The sequence below is a fragment of the Hyla sarda genome, chromosome 11, assembly GCF_029499605.1.
Source record: "Hyla sarda isolate aHylSar1 chromosome 11, aHylSar1.hap1, whole genome shotgun sequence".
NCBI lineage: Eukaryota > Metazoa > Chordata > Amphibia > Anura > Hylidae > Hyla > Hyla sarda.
Window position 1 is genome coordinate 105504494 of NC_079199.1, and position 23765 is coordinate 105528258.

At 47.9% G+C, this 23765-nt stretch overlaps 1 protein-coding gene across 1 annotated transcript in view; it reads right to left on the minus strand.

Annotated features, from left to right (window-relative positions):
* Nucleotides 1-7458: 7458 nt before the first annotated feature.
* LOC130295382 (lamin-A-like) overlaps nucleotides 7459-23765 on the minus strand; it is a 36239-nt gene continuing 19932 nt past the window's right edge. The window contains 13 exon segments of the mRNA XM_056546069.1: nucleotides 7459-8545; nucleotides 8628-8876; nucleotides 8961-9059; nucleotides 13231-13350; nucleotides 13508-13615; nucleotides 15363-15576; nucleotides 16584-16804; nucleotides 16890-17015; nucleotides 19742-19866; nucleotides 19869-19911; nucleotides 20012-20137; nucleotides 20261-20385; nucleotides 20388-20416. Of these exon segments, the coding sequence (XP_056402044.1) occupies nucleotides 8516-8545; nucleotides 8628-8876; nucleotides 8961-9059; nucleotides 13231-13350; nucleotides 13508-13615; nucleotides 15363-15576; nucleotides 16584-16804; nucleotides 16890-17015; nucleotides 19742-19866; nucleotides 19869-19911; nucleotides 20012-20137; nucleotides 20261-20385; nucleotides 20388-20416 (1615 nt within the window). The 3' untranslated portion in view covers nucleotides 7459-8515.

The window sequence follows — 23765 nt, forward strand, 5'->3', positions numbered from 1 at the left end:
TATATCAGTACTGGAGCATTATAAGAGGAGCGGCTGATATCACATATGATGTAATATATAGAGGTTATATCAGTACTGGAGCGTTATAAGAGGAGCGGCTGATATCATCACATATGATGTAATATATAGAGATTATATCAGTACTGTAGTGTTATAAGAGGAGCGGCTGATATCACATATGATGTAATATATAGAGGTTATATCAGTACTGGAGTGTTATAAGAGGAGCGGCTGATATCACATATGATGTAATATATAGAGGTTATATCAGTACTGTAGCGTTATAAGAGGAGCGGCTGATATCACATATGATGTAATATATAGAGATTATATCAGTACTGGAGCGTTATAAGAGGAGCGGCTGATATCATCCCATATGATGTAATATATAGAGGTTATATCAGTACTGGAGCGTTATAAGAGGAGCGGCTGATATCACATATGATGTAATATATAGAGATTATATCAGTACTGGAGCGTTATAAGAGGAGCGGCTGATATCACATATGATGTAATATATAGAGATTATATCAGTACTGGAGCGTTATAAGAAGAGCGGCTGATATCATCACATATGATGTAATATATAGAGGTTATATCAGTACTGGAGCGTTATAAGTGGTGCGGCTGATATCACATATGATGTAATATATAGAGGTTATATCAGTACTGGAGCATTATAAGAGGAGCGGCTGATATCACATATGATGTAATATATAGAGGTTATATCAGTACTGGAGCATTATAAGAGGTGCGGCTGATATCACATATGATGTAATATATAGAGATTATATCAGTACTGTAGTGTTATAAGAGGAGCGGCTGATATCACATATGATGTAATATATAGAGATTATATCAGTACTGGAGCGTTATAAGAGGAGCGGCTGATATCATCACATATGATGTAATATATAGAGGTTATATCAGTACTGGAGCGTTATAAGAGGAGCGGCTGATATCACATATGATGTAATATATAGAGATTATATCAGTACTGGAGCGTTATAAGAGGAGCGGCTGATATCATCACATATGATGTAATATATAGAGGTTATATCAGTACTGGAGCGTTATAAGAGGAGCGGCTGATATCACATATGATGTAATATATAGAGATTATATCAGTACTGTAGTGTTATAAGAGGAGCGGCTGATATCACATATGATGTAATATATAGAGATTATATCAGTACTGGAGCGTTATAAGAGGAGCGGCTGATATCATCACATATGATGTAATATATAGAGATTATATCAGTACTGGAGCGTTATAAGAGGAGCGGCTGATATCACATATGATGTAATATATAGAGGTTATAAGAGGAGCGGCTGATATCAGTCACATATGATGTAATATATAGAGATTATATCAGTACTGGAGCATTATAAGAGGAGCGGCTGATATCAGTCACATATGATGTAATATATAGAGATTATATCAGTACTGGAGCATTATAAGAGGAGCGGCTGATATCAGTCACATATGATGTAATATATAGAGGTTACATCAGTACTGGAGCGTTATAAGAGGAGCGGCTGATATCATCACATATGATGTAATATATAGAGATTATATCAGTACTGGAGCGTTATAAGAGGAGCGGCTGATATAATCACATATGATGTAATATATAGAGGATATATCAGTACTGGAGCGTTATAAGAGGATGATATCAGTCACATATGATGTAATATATAGAGATTATATCAGTACTGGAGTGTTATAAGAGGAGCGGCTGATATCATCACATATGATGTAATATATAGAGATTATATCAGTACTGGAGCGTTATAAGAGGAGCGGCTGATATCGTCACATATGATGTAATATATAGAGATTATATCAGTACTGGAGCGTTATAAGAGGAGCGGCTGATATCATCACATATGATGTAATATATAGAGGTTATATCAGTACTGTAGCGTTATAAGAGGAGCGGCTGATATCATCACATATGATGTAATATATAGAGATTATATCAGTACTGGAGCGTTATAAGAGGAGCGGCTGATATCACATATGATGTAATATATAGATTATATCAGTACTGGAGTGTTATAAGAGGAGCGGCTGATATCACATATGATGTAATATATAGAGGTTATATCAGTACTGGAGTGTTATAAGAGGAGTCGCTGATATCATCACATATGATGTAATATATAGAGATTATATCAGTACTGGAGCGTTATAAGAGGAGCGGCTGATATCACATATGATGTAATATATAGAGATTATATCAGTACTGGAGCGTTATAAGAGGAGCGGCTTATATCATCCCATATGATGTAATATATAGAGGTTATATCAGTACTGGAGTGTTATAAGAGGAGCCGCTGATATCATCACATATGATGTAATATATAGAGATTATATCAGTACTGGAGCGTTATAAGAGGAGCGGCTGATATCACATATGATGTAATATATAGAGATTATATCAGTACTGGAGCGTTATAAGAGGAGCGGCTTATATCATCCCATATGATGTAATATATAGAGGTTATATCAGTACTGGAGCGTTATAAGAAGAGCGGCTGATATCATCACATATGATGTAATATATAGAGATTATATCAGTACTGGAGCATTATAAGAGGAGCGGCTGATATCATCACATATGATGTAATATATAGAGATTATATCAGTACTGGAGCATTATAAGAGGAGCGGCTGATATAATCTCTATATATTACATCATATGTGATGATATCAGTACTGGAGCGTTATAAGAGGAGCGGCTGATATCATCACATATGATGTAATATATAGAGGTTATATCAGTACTGGAGCGTTATAAGAGGTGCGGCTGATATCACATATGATGTAATATATAGAGGTTATATCAGTACTGGAGTGTTATAAGAGGAGCGGCTGATATCACATATGATGTAATATATAGAGATTATATCAGTACTGGAGCGTTATAAGAGGAGCGGCTGATATCATCACATATGATGTAATATATAGAGATTATATCAGTACTGGAGCGTTATAAGAGGAGCGGCTGATATAATCACATATGATGTAATATATAGAGGTTATATCAGTACTGGAGCATTATAAGAGGAGCGGCTGATATCATCACATATGATGTAATATATAGAGATTATATCAGTACTGGAGCGTTATAAGAGGAGCGGCTGATATAATCACATATGATGTAATATATAGAGGTTATAAGAGGAGCGGCTGATATCATCACATATGATGTAATATATAGAGATTATATCAGTACTGGAGCGTTATAAGAGGAGCGGCTGATATAATCACATATGATGTAATATATAGAGGTTATATCAGTACTGGAGCATTATAAGAGGAGCGGCTGATATCATCACATATGATGTAATATATAGAGATTATATCAGTACTGGAGCGTTATAAGAGGAGCGGCTGATATCAGTCACATATGATGTAATATATAGAGATTATATCAGTACTGGAGCATTATAAGAGGAGCGGCTGATATCATCACATATGATGTAATATATAGAGATTATATCAGTACTGGAGCGTTATAAGAGGAGCGGCTGATATCATCACATATGATGTAATATATAGAGGTTACATCAGTACTGGAGCGTTATAAGAGGAGCGGCTGATATCAGTCACATATGATGTAATATATAGAGATTATATCAGTACTGGAGCGTTATAAGAGAAGCGGCTGATATCATCACATATGATGTAATATATAGAGGTTACATCAGTACTGGAGCGTTATAAGAGGAGCGGCTGATATCAGTCACATATGATGTAATATATAGAGATTATATCAGTACTGGAGCGTTATAAGAGGAGCGGCTGATATAATCACATATGATGTAATATATAGAGGATATATCAGTACTGGAGCATTATAAGAGGAGCAGCTGATATCAGTCACATGATGTAATATATAGAGATTATATCAGTACTGGAGCGTTATAAGAGGAGCGGCTGATATCAGTCACATATGATGTAATATATAGAGATTATATCAGTACTGGAGCGTTATAAGAGGAGCGGCTGATATCATCACATATGATGTAATATATAGAGATTATATCAGTACTGGAGCGTTATAAGAGGAGCGGCTGATATCACATATGATGTAATATATAGAGATTATATCAGTACTGGAGCGTTATAAGAGGAGCGGCTGATATAATCACATATGATGTAATATATAGAGATTATATCAGTACTGGAGCGTTATAAGAGGAGCGGCTGATATAATCACATATGATGTAATATATAGAGATTATATCAGTACTGGAGCGTTATAAGAGGAGCGGCTGATATCATCACATATGATGTAATATATAGAGATTATATCAGTACTGGAGCGTTATAAGAGGAGCGGCTGATATCACATATGATGTAATATATAGAGGTTATATCAGTACTGGAGCGTTATAAGAGGAGCGGCTGATATCACATATGATGTAATATATAGAGGTTATATCAGTACTGGAGCGTTATAAGAGGATGATATCATCACAAATGATGTAATATATAGAGATTATATCAGTACTGGAGCGTTATAAGAGGAGCGGATGATATCACATATGATGTAATATATAGAGGTTATAAGAGGAGCGGCTGATATCAGTCACATGATGTAATATATAGATATTATATCAGTACTGGAGCATTATAAGAGGAGCGGCTGATATCAGTCACATATGATATATATATATAGAGATTATATCAGTACTGGAGCGTTATAAGAGAAGCGGCTGATATCAGTCACATATGATGTAATATATAGAGATTATATCAATACTGGAGCGTTATAAGAGGAGCGGCTGATATCACATATGATGTAATATATAGAGATTATATCAGTACTGAAGCGTTATAAGAGGAGCGGCTGATATCACATATGATGTAATATATAGAGGTTATATCAGTACTGGAGCGTTATAAGAGGAGCGGCTGATATCACATATGATGTAATATATAGAGATTATATCAGTACTGGAGCGTTATAAGAGGAGCGGCTGATATCATCACATATGATGTAATATATAGAGGTTATATCAGTACTGGAGCGTTATAAGAGGAGCGGCTGATATCATCACATATGATGTAATATATAGAGGTTATATCAGTACTGGAGCGTTATAAGAGGAGCGGCTGATATCAGTCACATGATGTAATATATAGAGATTATATCAGTACTGGAGCGTTATAAGAGGAGCGGCTGATATCACATATGATGTAATATATAGAGGTTATATCAGTACTGGAGTGTTATAAGAGGAGCGGCTGATATCACATATGATGTAATATATAGAGATTATATCAGTACTGGAGCGTTATAAGAGGAGCGGCTGATATCACATATGATGTAATATATAGAGATTATATCAGTACTGGAGCGTTATAAGAGGAGCGGCTGATATCAGTCACATATGATGTAATATATAGAGATTATATCAGTACTGGAGCGTTATAAGAGGAGCGGCTGATATCACATATGATGTAATATATAGATTATATCAGTACTGGAGCGTTATAAGAGGAGCGGCTGATATCCCATATGATGTAATATATAGAGATTATATCAGTACTGGAGCGTTATAAGAGGAGCGGCTGATATCATCACATATGATGTAATATATAGAGGTTATATCAGTACTGGAGCATTATAAGAGGAGCGGCTGATATCACATATGATGTAATATATAGAGATTATATCAGTACTGGAGCGTTATAAGAGGAGCGGCTGATATCATCACATATGATGTAATATATAGAGGTTATATCAGTACTGGAGCGTTATAAGAGGAGCGGCTGATATCATCACATATGATGTAATATATAGAGGTTATATCAGTACTGGAGCGTTATAAGAGGAGCGGCTGATATCACATATGATGTAATATATAGAGGTTATATCAGTACTGGAGCGTTATAAGAGGAGCGGCTGATATCACATATGATGTAATATATAGAGGTTATATCAGTACTGGAGTGTTATAAGAGGAGCGGCTGATATCAGTCACATATGATGTAATATATAGAGATTATATCAGTACTGGAGCGTTATAAGAGGAGCGGCTGATATCACATATGATGTAATATATAGAGGTTATATCAGTACTGGAGCGTTATAAGAGGAGCGGCTGATATCACATATGATGTAATATATAGAGATTATATCAGTACTGGAGCGTTATAAGAGGAGCGGCTGATATCACATATGATGTAATATATAGAGGTTATATCAGTACTGGAGCGTTATAAGAGGAGCGGCTGATATCACATATGATGTAATATATAAATTATATCAGTACTGGAGCGTTATAAGAGGAGCGGCTGATATCCCATATGATGTAATATATAGAGATTATATCAGTACTGGAGCGTTATAAGAGGAGCGGCTGATATCATCACATATGATGTAATATATAGAGGTTATATCAGTACTGGAGCGTTATAAGAGGAGCGGCTGATATCACATATGATGTAATATATAGAGGTTATATCAGTACTGGAGCGTTATAAGAGGAGCGGCTGATATCAGTCACATATGATGTAATATATAGAGGTTATATCAGTACTGGAGCGTTATAAGAGGAGCGGCTGATATCAGTCACATATGATGTAATATATAGAGGTTATATCAGTACTGGAGCATTATAAGAGGAGCGGCTGATATCAGTCACATATGATGTAATATATAGAGGTTATATCATCACATATGATGTGACTTATCAGAGCAGCATCGCCCTCTGGTGGTCATAAGAGTAACATAACCATCTGACGGCAAAATTAGCCATATTGCCCTCTAGTGGTCATCAGAGTAGTGTCCCCTCTGGTGCTATTACACTCCTGTAGTTATGAATGTAGCATCGCCCTCTGGTGGTCATCAGTAACGTTACAAAGAAATTATCTTTTTTTTTGTTTAAAAAAAAAAAAAACAGAAAACATTCAAAAACATCTGGATCATTGGCTTTTATTTCAAAAAATTGCACAGAATTCTTAGGCAGGGGGGCAGGAAGGCACTTTATAAGCTTCGGGGACTTCTCTAAGGCACTTAGACAACAACCTGGACATGATTCTCAATGACAGGACTCTCTGTAGGAAAGTGTTTCCCAACCACGGCGCCTCCAGCTGTTGCAAAACTACAACTCCCAGCATGGAGAAACACTGTCGTAATAGAACAAGTTTACAGTGAATCCAATCCCAACACGTTTCACCGTAATCCCAAACCTGCGCCCTCTAGTCCAGAATTACATACAGGATCCATTATACACCCCAGAGCTGGGATTAACTCTTCATATACCACTATATATATTATATATCCTTTATCACAGCCCACGTGTTTTCACCCTTGTGCTCTATGGACCCTCAAATGGGACACTAGGGGGAGATTAAAGGCCACAGGGGCGGAGCTTAATATATATTTATAAACACTATTTTTCTCCTATTTAAATTTGCATTTTTACTTTAAATTTGCATTATTATTTTTTTTTTTTTGAAAAAAATAATTTGTGGAGTAAATAAAACAAAAACAGGAAACATAAAAAAAACAAAAAACTTCAAGGCCACCCCGAAATAACAAAACGAGCGAACAATATATATATATAGATACGACGACATGCACTGGTATGGATACGGCTACATGGTAAACAAGCGCTATTCATAAAAAAAAAAAAAAAAAAACAAGATGGCGGAGAGACCCTCTGCGTAACTATCTGTCCAATGAGTCAGAATAAGTGGCCCCTGATGATGACCCCTGAGTTAGGGCCCCAATAGTAAAAAATATATATAACAATACAAACAGAGCAGACGAGTCTAGTGTTGAATTGCGGGGTCCGCCCCTAACTATAAACCGCACTCCTGTGCCAAAAATATATATTCCCATATTTGGCGTTAAAAAAAAAATGATAAAAAAATATAATAGGCCCCTCCCATTTTGGCGTTACCAAAACTATGGTAGACAGAGTGCAATTATTCAATGTAGCGTGAGCAAGGTGGCGGACTACAACAAAATGGCGTCTGCCTGCAATATCAATAACGGACAAATGGGAGCGTGAGAACTTATGGAAAATGGCGCGTAGTGGTTTGGAGTAGACTCCTCCCATTAAAGCGATGTGTCTTATTTCCGGCGCTACATGTAGCACCTTATCTTTGGTTATGTACGGAGCGGGTGCCGCCATCTTGTCACCGGTTTTCCGGGTAGGCTCCACATGGTGTCCGGGAGTGATTTATACGACTATGGCGAGGATATTACTGCCGGGAAGTGTTATTTATAATAAAAATAAATGCTTAAATCTAGAACCGTTGCAGGTTCTGTGACAGTCAACAGGGGGAGGAGCTTCAGCAGGGGGGGCAGTGCTGGTGCGAGACGATGGCGGATTCAGCTTTGGTTTCATAAAAAAAAAAATGGCTGCCTTAAGAAAAAACAAAAATCTTCTATATAAAATACCTGACGTAGAAAATAAAAAATGTAACAAAAAAAATCCCACAGGAAAAGTGAAGCTGTCACCGTCTTCTCAGGGCGTCATGGCGTCCTTACATGATCCCGCAGCCCTCCGGGGACACCTGCAGAGAGAGGGCGGAGTCAGTGTGATGGCATAGTCACCGATCACTGGGTGCTACCACTGCTTATAGAGGGGGGTCTCACCTTGGCACGTTGGTTGTTCCCCAGGATGAAGGATCGGGGTGTCAGGCTCTCCCCTAGGGTGCTGCCCCCGCCGGTTCCCCCTGAACGGTAGGTACGGGTGACGGTAGTGTAAGAGCTGGAAGAGGAGGAGGTGCCCGCGCCCTGGGCGCCCCCGAGCCCCTTCTCAGCCGGCTGCCCGCAGGTGGTGCAGGTGATGTTACGGGAGCGCAGGTTGTACTCGCTGGGGTCCCCGGTGGAGTTCTGCCCGTCCTGCAGGGAGGTATAAGGCGGTGGAGTCAGTCCTGCACAGTGGATGGCGGTAGATAACAGGTTGGGTATCAGACGTGTACTTACATGATGGTGGTGGTGGTGATGGTGCTCGCCATCCTCATCATCCTCATCATCATCCTCATCATTCACTATTGCCCGGACTAGCTTACGCATGGCCACTTCCTGTGAGGATAGTAAGGAGGTAAGAACATTCCCATGATAGTGCCCCCTGCTGACCCTGCACCTGTACACCCCATGATAGTGCCCCCTGCTGACCCTGCACCTGTACACCCCCATGATAGTGCCCCCTGCTGACCCTGCACCTGTACACCCCATGATAGTGCCCCCTGCTGACCCTGCACCTGTACACCCCCATTATAGTGCCCCCTGCTGACCCTGCACCTGTACACCCCCATTATAGTGCCCCCTGCTGACCCTGCACCTGTACACCCCCATTAGTGCCCCCTGCTGACCCTGCACCCCCATGAGTGCCCCCTGCTGACCTTACACCCCCATGATAGTGCCCCCTGCTGACCCTGTACACCCCCATGATAATGCCCCCTGCTGACCCTGCACCTGTACACCCCCATGATAGTGCCCCCTGCTGACCCTGCACCCCCATGATAGTGCCCCCTGCTGACCCTGCACATGCACACCCCCATGATAGTGCCCCCTGCTGACCTTACACCCCCATGATAGAGCCCCCTGCTGACCCTGCACATCTCCATGATAGTGCCCCCTGCTGACCCTGTACACCCCCATGATAGTGCCCCCTGCTGACCCTGCACCTGTACACCCCCATGATAGTGCCCCCTGCTGACCCTGCACACCCCCATGATAGTGCCCCCTACTGACCTGCACCTGTACACCCCCATTATAGTGCCCCCTGCTGACCCTGCACCTGTACACCCCCATGAGTGCCCCCTGCTGACCCTGCACATCTCCATGATAGTGCCCCATGCTGACCCGGTACACCCCCATGATAGTGCCCCCTGCTGACCCTGCACATCTCCATGATAGTGCCCCATGCTGACCCGGTACACCCCCATGATAGTGCCCCATGCTGACCCGGTACACCCCCATGATAGTGCCCCCCTGCTGACCCTGCACATCTCCATGATAGTGCCCCTTGCTGACCCTGCACCTGTACACCCCCATGATAGTGCCCCCTGCTGACCCTGCACCTGTACACCCCCATGATAGTGCCCCCTGCTGACCCTGTACACCCCCATGATAGTGCCCCCTGCTGACACTGAACACCCCCATGATAGTGCCCCCTGCTGACCCTGCACCTGTACACCCCCATGATAGTGCCCCCTGCTGACCCTGCACCTGTACACCCCCATGATAGTGCCCCCTGCTGACCCTGCACCTGTACACCCCCATTATAGTGCCCCCTGCTGACCCTGCACCTGTACACCCCCATTATAGTGCCCCCTGCTGACCCTGCACCTGTACACCCCCATGATAGTGCCCCCTGCTGACCCTGCACCCCCATGAGTGCCCCCTGCTGACCTTACACCCCCATGATAGTGCCCCCTGCTGACCCTGTACACCCCCATGATAATGCCCCCTGCTGACCCTGCACCTGTACACCCCCATGATAGTGCCCCCTGCTGACCCTGCACCCCCATGATAGTGCCCCCTGCTGACCCTGCACATGCACACCCCCATGATAGTGCCCCCTGCTGACCTTACACCCCCATGATAGAGCCCCCTGCTGACCCTGCACATCTCCATGATAATGCCCCCTGCTGACCCTGTACACCCCCATGATAGTGCCCCCTGCTGACCCTGCACCTGTACACCTCCATGATAGTGCCCCCTGCTGACCCTGCACCTGTACACTCCCATGATAGTGCCCCCTGCTGACCCTGCACCTGTACATCCCCATGATAGTGCCCCCTACTGACCCTGCACCTGTACACCCCCATTATAGTGCCCCCTGCTGACCCTGCACCCCCCCATGAGTGCCCCCTGCTGACCTTACACCCCCATGATAGAGCCCCCTGCTGACCCTGCACATCTCCATGATAGTGCCCCATGCTGACCCGGTACAACCCCATGATAGTGCCCCCTGCTGACCCTGCACATCTCCATGATAGTGTCCCATGCTGACCCGGTACACCCCCATGATAGTGCCCCCTGCTGACTTTGCACATCTCCATGATAGTGCCCCCTGCTGACCCTGCACCTGTACACCCCCATGATAGTGCCCCCTGCTGACCCTGCACCCCCATGATAGTGCCCCCTGCCGACCCTGCACATCTCCATGATAGTGCCCCCTGCTGACCCTGCACACCCCATGATAGTGCCCCGTTGCTGACCCTGCACACCCCATGATAGTGCCCCCAGCTGACCCTGCACACCCCCATGATAGTGCCCCCTGCTGACCCTGCACACCCCCATGATAGTGCCCCCTGCTGACCCTGCACATCTCCATGATAGTGCCCCCTGCTGACCCTGCACCTGTACAACCCCATGATAGTGCCCCCTGCACCTGTAAACCCCCATGATAGTGCCCCCTGCTGACCCTGCACCTGTACACCCCCATGATAGTGCCCCCTGCTGACCCTGCATCACCATGATAGTGCCCCCTGCTGACCCTGCACATCTCCATGATAGTGCCCCCTCGATACCCTGCACACCCCCATGATAGTGGCCTCTGCTGACCTTACACCCCCATGATAGTGCCCCCTGCTGACCCTGTACATCTCCATGACAGTGCTCCCTGCCGACCCTGTACATCTCCATGACAGTGCTCCCTGCCGACCCTGCACCCCCATGATAGTGCCCCCTGCCGACCCTGCACCCCCATGATAGTGCCCCTGCCAACCCTGCACCCCCATGATAGTGCCCCCAGCTGACCCTGCACATCTCCATGATAGTGCCCCCTGCTGACCTTACACCCCCATGATAGTGGCCTCTGCTGACCTTACACCCCCATGATAGTGCCCCCTGCCGACCCTGCACATCTCCAGGATAGTGCCCCCTGCCGACCCTGCACACCCCCATGATAGTGCCCCCTGCTGACCCTGTACATCTCCATGATAGTGCCCCCTGCTGACCCTGCACATCTCCATGATAGTGCCCCCTGCCGACCCTGCACCCCCATGATAGTGCCCCCTGCTGACCCTGCACATCTACATGATAGTGCCCCCTGCTGACCCTGCACATCTCCATGATAGTGCCCCCTGCTGACCCTGCACATCTCCATGATAGTGCCCCCTGCTGACCCTGCACATCTCCATGATAGTGCCCCCTGCCGACCCTGCACCCCCATGATAGTGCCCCCTGCTGACCCTGCACATCTCCATGAGTGCCCCCTGCTGACCCTGCACATCTCCATGATAGTGCCCCCTGCTGACCCTGCACATCTCCATGATAGTGCCCCCTGCTGACCCTGCACATCTCCATGATAGTGCCCCCTGCCGACCCTGCACCCCCATGATAGTGCCCCCTGCTGACCCTGCACATCTCCATGAGTGCCCCCTGCTGACCCTGCACATCTCCATGATAGTGCCCCCTGCCGACCCTGCATACCTCCATGATAGAGCCCCCTGCTGACCCTGCACACCCCCATGATAGTGCCCCCCGCTGACCCTGCACATCTCCATGACAGTGCTCCCTGCCGACCCTGCACCCCCATGATAGTGCCCCCTGCCGACCCTGCACCCCCATGATAGTGCCCCCAGCTGACCCTGCACCCCCATGATAGTGCCCCCTGCCGACCCTGTACCCCCATGATAGTGCCCCCAGCTGACCCTGCACATCTCCATGATAGTGCCCCCAGCTGACCCTGCACATCTCCATGATAGTGCCCCCTGCCGACCCTGCACATCTCCATGATAGTGCCCCCTGCTGACCTTACACCCCCATGATAGTGCCCCCTGCTGACCCTGCACATCTCCATGATAGTGCCCCCAGCTGACCCTGCACCTGTACACCCCCATGAGTGCCCCCTGCCAACCTACGTTTACAGGTGCCCCATAATAGTGCTCTCGTCTAGGCCATGTACCCACAAGACCCCATGATAGCATAAACGTTCCCCCCTCCTGACCCTGTACACCCCCCATAATGATGCTCACTCACTTACCTGTGGGAGGGGGTTCATGGCCCTTCCCCAGGGTGGTGCTAAGCTCTTTTTTGGCTATTTTAATTGTTTTTAAATGTTTCCCTTTATATGGATTGTTAATGTGTAATAAAGAATTTTTGTATTTTCATTATCAAATTGGTGGTGTGCGCTCAGTCCAGAGATTTCCTTTGTGTTCAGTTGTCACTCCAGAACCTGTATGACTCCATACCCCCCTCCAGTCCCTGCACGTATACCCCCCTCCACCTGGTGGGTACTCACCTCATTGCTGGAGGTCAGGAGCGCGGTGCGGATACTGTCCCCTGTCCCCCAGGAGGTGTGCAACTTCAAGACAAAGTCAGTGGGGGGGTTGTGAGGGACCCCGGCGCCGGAGGACCAGACCTGAGAGGAGAGAAAAGAGAAACCACATAAACCATCTGTACTCCTGTCCACCAGCAGGGGGCAGCAGTGCTGAAAAGGAATAATGCAGTCATGACAGCAGAGGGCGCTGGCACTCCACACAGCAGTATTACACGGTACAGTCACATGACACACTCACCGTCAGCGTCTGTCCGGCCTTCAGCAGGGTTCTGGGAGGGAAGCGGTAGATTATGGGTTTGTCTTCTCCGATCTGACGCTTAATCTGCCAGTTTCCCAACGACTGATCCTGAAATCAGAGGAAACGTTAGGTGTGCGTGCTGCGGAACCGGAGGAGAGGGCGGTCCCACCCCGCACCGGAGGAGACGGCGGTCCCACCCCGCACCGGAGGAGACGGCGGTCCCACCCCGCACCGGAGGAGTGGGCGGTCCCACCCCGCACCGGAGGAGTGGGCGGTCCCCACCCCGCACCGGAGGAGTGGGCGGTCCCCACCCCGCACCGGAGGAGTGGGCGGTCCCCACCCCGCACCGGAGGAGTGGGCGGTCCCCACCCCGCACCGGAGGAGAGGGCGGTCCCCACCCCGCACCGGAGGAGAGGGCGGTCCCCACCCCGCACCGGAGGAGAGGGCGGTCCCCACCCCGCACCGGAGGAGAGGGCGGTCCCCACCCCGCACCGGAGGAGAGGGCGGTCCCCACCCCGCACCGGAGGAGAGGGCGGTCCCCACCCCGCACCGGAGGAGAGGGCGGTCCCCACCCCGCACCGGAGGAGAGGGCGGTCCCCACCCCGCACCGGAGGAGAGGGCGGTCCCCACCCCGCACCGGAGGAGAGGGCGGTCCCCACCCCGCACCGGAGGAGAGGGCGGTCCCCACCCCGCACCGGAGGAGAGGGCGGTCCCCACCCCGCACCGGAGGAGAGGGCGGTCCCCACCCCGCACCGGAGGAGAGGGCGGTCCCCACCCCGCACCGGAGGAGAGGGCGGTCCCCACCCCGCACCGGAGGAGAGGGCGGTCCCCACCCCGCACCGGAGGAGAGGGCGGTCCCCACCCCGCACCGGAGGAGAGGGCGGTCCCCACCCCGCACCGGAGGAGAGGGCGGTCCCACCCCGCACCGGAGGAGACGGCGGTCCCACCCCGCACCGGAGGAGTGGGCGGTCCCCACCCCGCACCGGAGGAGTGGGCGGTCCCCACCCCGCACCGGAGGAGTGGGCGGTCCCCACCCCGCACCGGAGGAGTGGGCGGTCCCCACCCCGCACCGGAGGAGAGGGCGGTCCCCACCCCGCACCGGAGGAGAGGGCGGTCCCCACCCCGCACCGGAGGAGAGGGCGGTCCCCACCCCGCACCGGAGGAGAGGGCGGTCCCCACCCCGCACCGGAGGAGAGGGCGGTCCCCACCCCGCACCGGAGGAGAGGGCGGTCCCCACCCCGCACCGGAGGAGAGGGCGGTCCCCACCCCGCACCGGAGGAGAGGGCGGTCCCCACCCCGCACCGGAGGAGAGGGCGGTCCCCACCCCGCACCGGAGGAGAGGGCGGTCCCCACCCCGCACCGGAGGAGAGGGCGGTCCCCACCCCGCACCGGAGGAGAGGGCGGTCCCCACCCCGCACCGGAGGAGAGGGCGGTCCCCACCCCGCACCGGAGGAGAGGGCGGTCCCCACCCCGCACCGGAGGAGAGGGCGGTCCCCACCCCGCACCGGAGGAGAGGGCGGTCCCCACCCCGCACCGGAGGAGAGGGCGGTCCCCACCCCGCACCGGAGGAGAGGGCGGTCCCCACCCCGCACCGGAGGAGAGGGCGGTCCCCACCCCGCACCGGAGGAGAGGGAGGTCCCCACCCCGCACCGGAGGAGAGGGCGGTCCCACCCCGCACCGGAGGAGAGGGCCCTTCTATGATGGAGGCCCCCCTGTTCCCACTGTGTCCCTCTGTAGCATTGTCCCCTATATGGAGGCCCTTCTATGTTGACCTCCCCTCTGTGTAGTCAGCCCCCCGTCCCCCTGTAGGGGTGTCCCCTCCGTGGCCCTTCTTATTCGTCGCTCTCATCCTCACCTCATTGGACTTGTTCTTCAGACGGACGAATTTCCCCTCCAGGTCGACCTCCTCGACGGAGACTTTCCCGCTGGTCCTGGCGTGCTGGTTGTAGCTGGTGGTCCTGCTCTCTCCCTCCAGCCTCCTCTTCTTAGAGGTAGAGGAGACGTGCGCCCCCGATTGTGCAGTCCGCGCGCCCCTTTTCTGCCCTGTTGGGCTGGGTGACAGCCGGAGCCTGTGGGGACAAGACATCTCAATAATAATGACCCTTAGGGGGCGCACATGAATATCTGCCACTAAAATAACAAGGCTTCTGGAAAAGCTGGGTGACACTATACTCAGGTGATATACAGCCTAGATATATATTGGCATACACCCCCCCCCCCCGCCTCTCCTCCTCCCCCAGGTAATATCACCCCCCGTCACCCACCTCTCCTCCTCCCCCAGGTAATATCACCCCCCGTCACCCACCTCTCCTCCTCCCCCAGGTAATATCGCCCCCCCCGTCACCCACCTCTCCTCCTCCCCCAGGTAATATCGCCCCCCGTCACCCACCTCTCCTCCTCCCCCAGGTAATATCGCCCCCCGTCACCCACCTCTCCTCCTCCCCCAGGTAATATCGCCCCCCGTCACCCACCTCTCCTCCTCCCCCAGGTAATATCGCCCCCCCGTCACCCACCTCTCCTCCTCCCCCAGGTAATATCGCCCCCCGTCACCCACCTCTCCTCCCCCAGGTAATATCGCCCCCCGTCACCCACCTCTCCTCCTCCCCAGGTAATATCGCCCCCCGTCACCCACCTCTCCTCCTCCCCCAGGTAATATCGCCCCCCCGTCACCCACCTCTCCTCCTCCCCCAGGTAATATCGCCCCCCGTCACCCACCTCTCCTCCTCCCCCAGGTAATATCGCCCCCCGTCACCCACCTCTCCTCCTCCCCCAGGTAATATCGCCCCCCGTCACCCACCTCTCCTCCTCCCCCAGGTAATATCGCCCCCCGTCACCCACCTCTCCTCCCCCAGGTAATATCGCCCCCCGTCACCCACCTCTCCTCCTCCCCCAGGTAATATCGCCCCCCGTCACCCACCTCTCCTCCTCCCCCAGGTAATATCGCCCCCCGTCACCCACCTCTCCTCCTCCCCCAAGTAATATCGCCCCCCGTCACCCACCTCTCCTCCCCCAGGTAATATCGCCCCCCCGTCACCCACCTCTCCTCCCCCAGGTAATATCGCCCCCCGTCACCCACCTCTCCTCCTCTCCCTCCAGCAGTTTGCGGTAGGCGTGGATCTCCATGTCCAGCGCCAGCTTGATGTCCAGCAGTTCCTGGTATTCGTCCAGCTGCTGCTGCATACGGGCCCTCATCTCCGCCATCTCCCGATCCTTCTCCGCCATCGCCCGTCGGCTTGAGTCTCTCTCGCGGCTCAGGGCGTCCTCTAGGTCCCGCAGCTTCGCCTCCTTAGCTGCCAGCTGCAGAGAACACAGCACAGTGCCAGGTGTTATATCTCCTCACCGCCATACCACCGCCATACCGTGCATCTCAAGGACCACTCACCTGCTTCTGGAGCTGACTGAGCTGAGCGCTGAGACTGTCTATACGGATCCGGCTCTGCTGAATCTCCTCATGGGCCTCACCGACCATCGTACTATTCCGCTCTGCGGACAACTTGGCGTTCTCCAGCTGCACAAAGGTCAAAGATTAAGTTATATCAACCTTCAGCTCCACATACTGTCCACAGGGGGCAGTATAATACTTATACATCAATGGCAGTATCATAGTAGTTATATTCTTGTATATACGGGCAGTATCATAGTAGTTATATTCTTGTATATACGGGCAGTATTATAGTAGTTATATTCTTGTATATAGGAGGCAGTATTATAGTAGTTATATTCTTGTATATAGGAGCAGTATTATAGTAGTTATATTCTTGTATATAGGAGCAGTATTATAGTAGTTATATTCTTGTATATAGGAGCAGTATTATAGTAGTTATATTCTTGTATATAGGAGCAGTATTATAGTAGTTATATTCTTGTATATAGAAGCAGTATTATAGTAGTTATATTCTTGTATATAGGAGCAGTATTATAGTAGTTATATTCTTGTATATAGAAGCAGTATTATAGTAGTTATATTCTTGTATATAGGAGCAGTATTATAGTAGTTATATTCTTGTATATAGGAGCAGTATTATAGTAGTTATATTCTTGTATATATGAGCAGTATTATAGTAGTTATATTCTTGTATATAGGAGCAGTATTATAGTAGTTATATTCTTGTATATAGGAGCAGTATTATAGTAGCTATATTCTTGTATATAGGAGCAGTATTATAGTAGCTATATTCTTGTATATAAGAGCAGTATTATAGTAGTTATATTCTTGTATATAGGAGCAGTATTATAGTAGTTATATTCTTGTATATAGGAGCAGTATTATAGTAGTTATATTCTTGTATATAAAGGCTGTATTATTGTAGTTATATTCTCTGTATATAGATGTGCACCTACAATATTCTTGTATATAGGAGGCAGTATTATAGTAGTTATATTCTTGTATATAGGAGCAGTATTATAGTAGTTATATTCCTGTATATAGGAGGCAGTATTATAGTAGCTATATTCTTGTATATAGGAGGCAGTATTATAGTAGTTATATTCATGTTTATAGGAGCAGTATTATAGTAGTTATATTCTTGTATATAGGAGCAGTATTATAGTAGTTATATTCTTGTATATAGGAGCAGTATTATAGTAGTTATATTCTTGTATATAAAGGCTGTATTATAGTAGTTATATTCTTGTATATAGGAGCAGTATTATAGTAGTTATATTCTTGTATATAGGAGCAGTATTATAGTAGTTATATTCTTGTATATAGGAGCAGTATTATAGTAGTTATATTCTTGTATATAGGAGCAGTATTATAGTAGTTATATTCTTGTATATAGGAGCAGTATTATAGTATTATATTCTTGTATACAGGAGGCAGTATTATAGTAGTTATATTCTTGTATATAGGAGGCAGTATTATAGTAGTTATATTCTTGTATATAGGGGCAGTATTATAGTAGTTATATTCTTGTATATAGGAGCAGTATTATCGTAGTTATATTCTTGTATATATGAGGCAGTATTATAGTAGTTATATTCTTGTGTATAGGAGCAGTATTATAGTAGTTATATTCTTGTATATAGGAGCAGTATTATAGTAGTTATATTCTTGTATATAGGAGCAGTATTATAGTAGTTATATTCTTGTATATAGGGGGCAGTATTATAGTAGTTATATTACTGTACATAGAGGGCAGTGTTATTGTAGTTATATTACTCTACATAGAGGGCAGTGTTATTGTAGTTATATTACTCTACATAGAGGGCAGTGTTATTGTAGTTATATTACTGTACATAGAGGGCAGTGTTATTGTAGTTATATTACTCTACATAGAGGGCAGTGTTGTTGTAGTTATATTACTCTACATAGAGGGCAGTGTTGTTGTAGTTATATTACTGTACATAGAGGGCAGTGTTATTGTAGTTATATTACTCTACATAGAGGGCAGTGTTATTGTAGTTATATTACTGTACATAGAGGGCAGTGTTATTGTAGTTATATTACTCTACATAGAGGGCAGTGTTATTGTAGTTATATTACTCTACATAGAGGGCAGTGTTGTTGTAGTTATATTACTGTACATAGAGGGCAGTGTTGTTGTAGTTATTTACTGTACATAGAGGGCAGTGTTGTTGTAGTTATATTACTGTACATAGAGGGCAGTGTTGTTGTAGTTATATTACTGTACATAGAGGGCAGTGTTATTGTAGTTATATTACTGTACATAGAGGGCAGTGTTATTGTAGTTATATTACTGTACATAGAGGGCAGTGTTATTGTAGTTATATTACTGTACATAGAGGGCAGTGTTATTGTAGTTATATTACTGTACATAGAGGGCAGTGTTATTGTAATTATATTACTGTACATAGAGGGCAGTGTTATTGTAGTTATATTACTGTACATAGAGGGCAGTGTTGTTGTAGTTATATTACTCTACATAGAGGGCAGTGTTATTGTAGTTATATTACTGTACATAGAGGGCAGTGTTATTGTAGTTATATTACTGTACATAGAGGGCAGAGTTATTGTAGTTATATTACTGTACATAGAGGGCAGTGTTATTGTAGTTATATTACTGTACATAGAGGGCAGTGTTATTGTAGTTATATTACTGTACATAGAGGGCAGTGTTATTGTAGTTATATTACTGTACATAGAGGGCAGTGTTATTGTAGTTATATTACTGTACATAGAGGGCAGTGTTGTACTATGATATCTCTATCTATGGTCATTTTTAGACTGATCCTGTTATTGTTGACCACCCTTAGGGCCGTTCCCCCTTGTACCTTGGCATTGTACGTCTTTTCCAGCTCCTCTTTGTACAGACCAATCTGCCCCTCATGTTGGGAACGCATATCCTGCAGGGCATCGGACAGTTTGCTCTCAAACTCGCGCTGGCGGCCGCTGTCGATTCCACTAGTCGCGTTTCGTGCCGTCGCTTGGTCTCTCGCAGCTCCTGCAAAAACATTTCCATTTATGTTCCCGATTTTATATCATACACCGCGCCGTATACAGTGTCCGTCTGGTACACAGGGCAGCGGTAACCGGGCACCCACCTCGCTGTAGATGTTCTTCTGGAACTCCAGCTCTTCCCTCAGGGTCTGGTTACGGTTCTCGGCATCGACGCGGCGCAGCATTTCATCCTGGAGCTGCTTCTTGGCGTCCGCGAGGCTCCCCTCCAACTGCGGAGAGAAGCAGCGAGTTAGATTGTGGCTGCCGTGTACAGTAGTACAGACAGTATCCGCCATGCTGAGGGTGTATATTAGGACCAACAGACGCCATTGGTTAGTGCCCGTGTGTCTTACCTTGGCCAGTTGACCCTTTAGATCCCGCAGTTCAGCTTCCAGGTTCCTCTTCTCCCCCAGGGCAGTGGACAAGGCCGCATCCTTGGAGTTTAGAAGCGCCTCCAGGTCCTTCAGCCGAGACTGAGCTGCAGCAGATCGGCCTCCTTCTTCTTGTTTCTGGAGAAATAAAAACACAAGACGGGGGGTCAGGTCTGCGCTTCACCCCCCACAACGCTGGAGGACATCTTCTGCCCCCCCAAATAACAAACATGAGCTGTGACCCCTCAAAATGGCCGACAGGATCATATGGTGGCCTTGTTGCCACAGCAACCAATCATAGCTCAGGACCCCTTTGCTCTAGTTCCTATGGGTTTTGGTGACAACCAAATTAGATTGGACGCCATCTTGTTGTGCATGAACCGCTTGCAGTCAATGAAGGGAGCTGTCACCTGGGACAATCAATATGGCCGCCATTATGGTTCCTCTAGTTTCCTATCCCTATAGCTGTGGTCTCCAAAGTGAGTGCCTCTAGCTGTTGCAAAACTACAACTCTCAGCATGCCCAGACAGCTGATACATTTCCAAAATATATCGGCTGCCGGGAGTTGTAGTTTCGCAACATCTGTAGGGCTTCACGTTGGACCCCTAGGGTGTAGAGCAGTGTGCCCCAAGCAATGTTGCTCAAGCTCCCAGTTTGTCCGGACAACCAACGGCATGCTGGGAGTCCTAGTTTTGCAACAGTTGGAGGGCAACCGTTTGGAGACCACTGCCGTTCAGGACTCTAGGAAAGCCGCATGACAATCATACTATGATAGCATGCTTACAATCCGACAACCAATATGGCCGATATGGCTGTGCCTACAGAATAGGTCACCCAGCTTTCCATAAGTCCTGAACAGCGATGTATCCTTTGTCCTGCTTTGGGCATCTCAAGAATACTCCGGTTGTAAATCGGCGCATTACTCGTTGGGGGGGGGGGGGGGGGCATCCCTCTCGGATAAGGCTCTGGATTTGTTTCCCAGCATGCCTCTGTGCGACAAGTATAGGACGCGCTGTAAAACCGCCGGCAGCTGCAGGGTGGGACGTGATTGACGGCGCAAAGATTGCAGCTGTTCAAACACAGATGGAGCAGATAGAAGAGTTTACACTATTTATAATGGGGCATTTCGCAGCCTGTCGCTTTACTGCACAGGTGGGGTGCTTCTCCGACTGCAAGCACTGTCATTGTGAGAACTCAACCTGCAGCTTTTTTGGAGTGGTTACTAACCGGTGGGCCTCCAGCTGTTGCAAAACTACAACTCCCAGCATGCCCGGACGGCCAACGGCTGTCTGGGCATGCTGGGAGTTGTAGTTTTGCAACAGCTGGAGGCACCCTGTTGGGAAACACTGGTGTATGTGCTGCCTAAGTCACTGGTCTTCAAATGTTGACCTTCAGCTGTTGTAAAACTACAAATACCAGCATGCCCGGACAGCCGTTGGGTGACTTTCATTAGAAGGGTTGTCACCCGGCTTTTCTAAAGACATGAACGGCAGTTTGACCTATAGGGCAGTGGTTTCCAAACAGTGTGCCTCCAGCTGTTTCAAAACTACAACTCCCAGCATGCCCTCAGCTACTACATCTCCCACAGCCAGTTATGCCACTCATTTCCCATTCAGTAGCCTAGGAAAGCTGGGTATCTGCCCCCCTGTGGCTGCCATATTGGTTGCACTCACTAATGAACAGCAAATCTGCCAGGTTACATAGTGACGCATCTCCTGTCACGGCGGCCATATTGGTCACCACCCAGCTTTCCCACAGCCAGGGCAAAACAACAGCCGCACATCAAGCTTAATTTGTCAGAATTCACTATAAACACCGGAGCCGGGGCGACGCATTTCGGAGGTTTCTGTATAAATCCCGTGGGCGGATATCGTCTACACAGAACATTCTTGGTATTTTTAGCACAGAAAGGAAAAAAATTATTTTTTTTTTATTCCAGTAATGCGCTTGATGGCAGCGCTCCAGGATCAGCAGCCGCTTCCACGGACGGACGCTCGCTCCAAGTTTCCAGTTACCTAATGGGAGCCGAGCGCAGTGTTTATATAGGATGCTCCCGGGAGGGGGCCAACAATATCACTATATACTTACTGACGATTTAAAAAAAAAAAAATCTAAAATTTCAGAGAAATTTTCCCTTTTCAGAAGCAGTCTGGCTGTAAATTCCCACAATGCTTTAGATTGCGATCTCTTGTGGCGATATTCGGTGAGCGCGTACATGCGCAGTGGGCGCGGGATGTCTAATGCTGCCATGTGTGGAAAAAGCAGAGCGCCCCCCGGGATCACCTGCCCGCCATTGTTTTTCCAGGTGAGGGGAAACGCCCAGAGCTTAAGTAAAAGTAACATATACTGAGAAATGTCGCCTGAGGGCGCAGAAGATCCGGGAAAGACGAGGCAGGATATTACAAGATGAAGACCTGGGGAGTGGGGGGGGGGGGGGGGGGTGTTATAGTGAAAGGAATTACTGCCTGTAGAGCAGTGTTTTCCAACCAGGGTACCTCCAGCTGTTGCAAAACTACAACTCCCAGTATGCCTGGAAAAGTGAATATATTATTATTTGGTTAAGATACGTTAGACGACGTATTTCTGCTGTGAGAGGTGAAAGGTGTATGCTGGGGAGAGGTGAAGGAACAGGTGACCTTCTTATATAGATGTCATGTCTCGGCCAGCATACCTCCAGCTGTTCCAAAACTACAACTCCCAGTATGCCTGGAAAGTGAATATATTATTATTTGGTTAAGATACGTAGACGACGTATTTCTGCTGTGGAGAGGTGAAAGGTGTATGCTGGGGAGAGGAGAAGGAACAGGTGACCTTCTTATATAGATGTCATGTATCGGCCAGCATGCCTCCGGCTGTTGCAAAACTACAACTCCCGGCATGCCATGCTGGAGTTGTAGTTTTGCAACAGCTGGAGGCACACTGGCTGTAAAACACTGGTCTATGGAGAGGCTGCAGGTAAAGGATTGATGAGTAATAGGGAGTTGTAGTTTTGCAGCAGCAGAGGCACCCTAGTTGGGAAACTCTGCTGTAGAGTGTGACATCACCACGGCATTGAGCGCCTCACACCTCACATCGTTCAGCAGAGCTAACCCTGCGCTCCGGCTGTGCAGACACAGGGTGTATACACTTGGCACATTATAAGGTTATTACACTCCCGTCCAGGAAGGGCTGACATGTTGGAGCTGCCACGTCGCTGCCGCCGCCCGTCTCATCCCTTTCTTCCTTACGGAACATTCGCCAATATTTAATTTGCCTACGAGCCAGATCCCCCCGGATGGCGATGAATGCTCAGGACTACGTGCAGCGCCCCCTGTCTGTTGTCTCAGCACTCCACCCCCACCCTTAAAATCCTGAAATTTTTCCTGTTCTATCAGATATTGAGAAAGTTGGGTGACAATCAATATGGCCGCTATTAGAGCAGAATGTAGCTTTTCTAGCAACCTAGGAGATACCGCTTCTGGCACAGGTCAGGAGCCAGGGAAAGCCG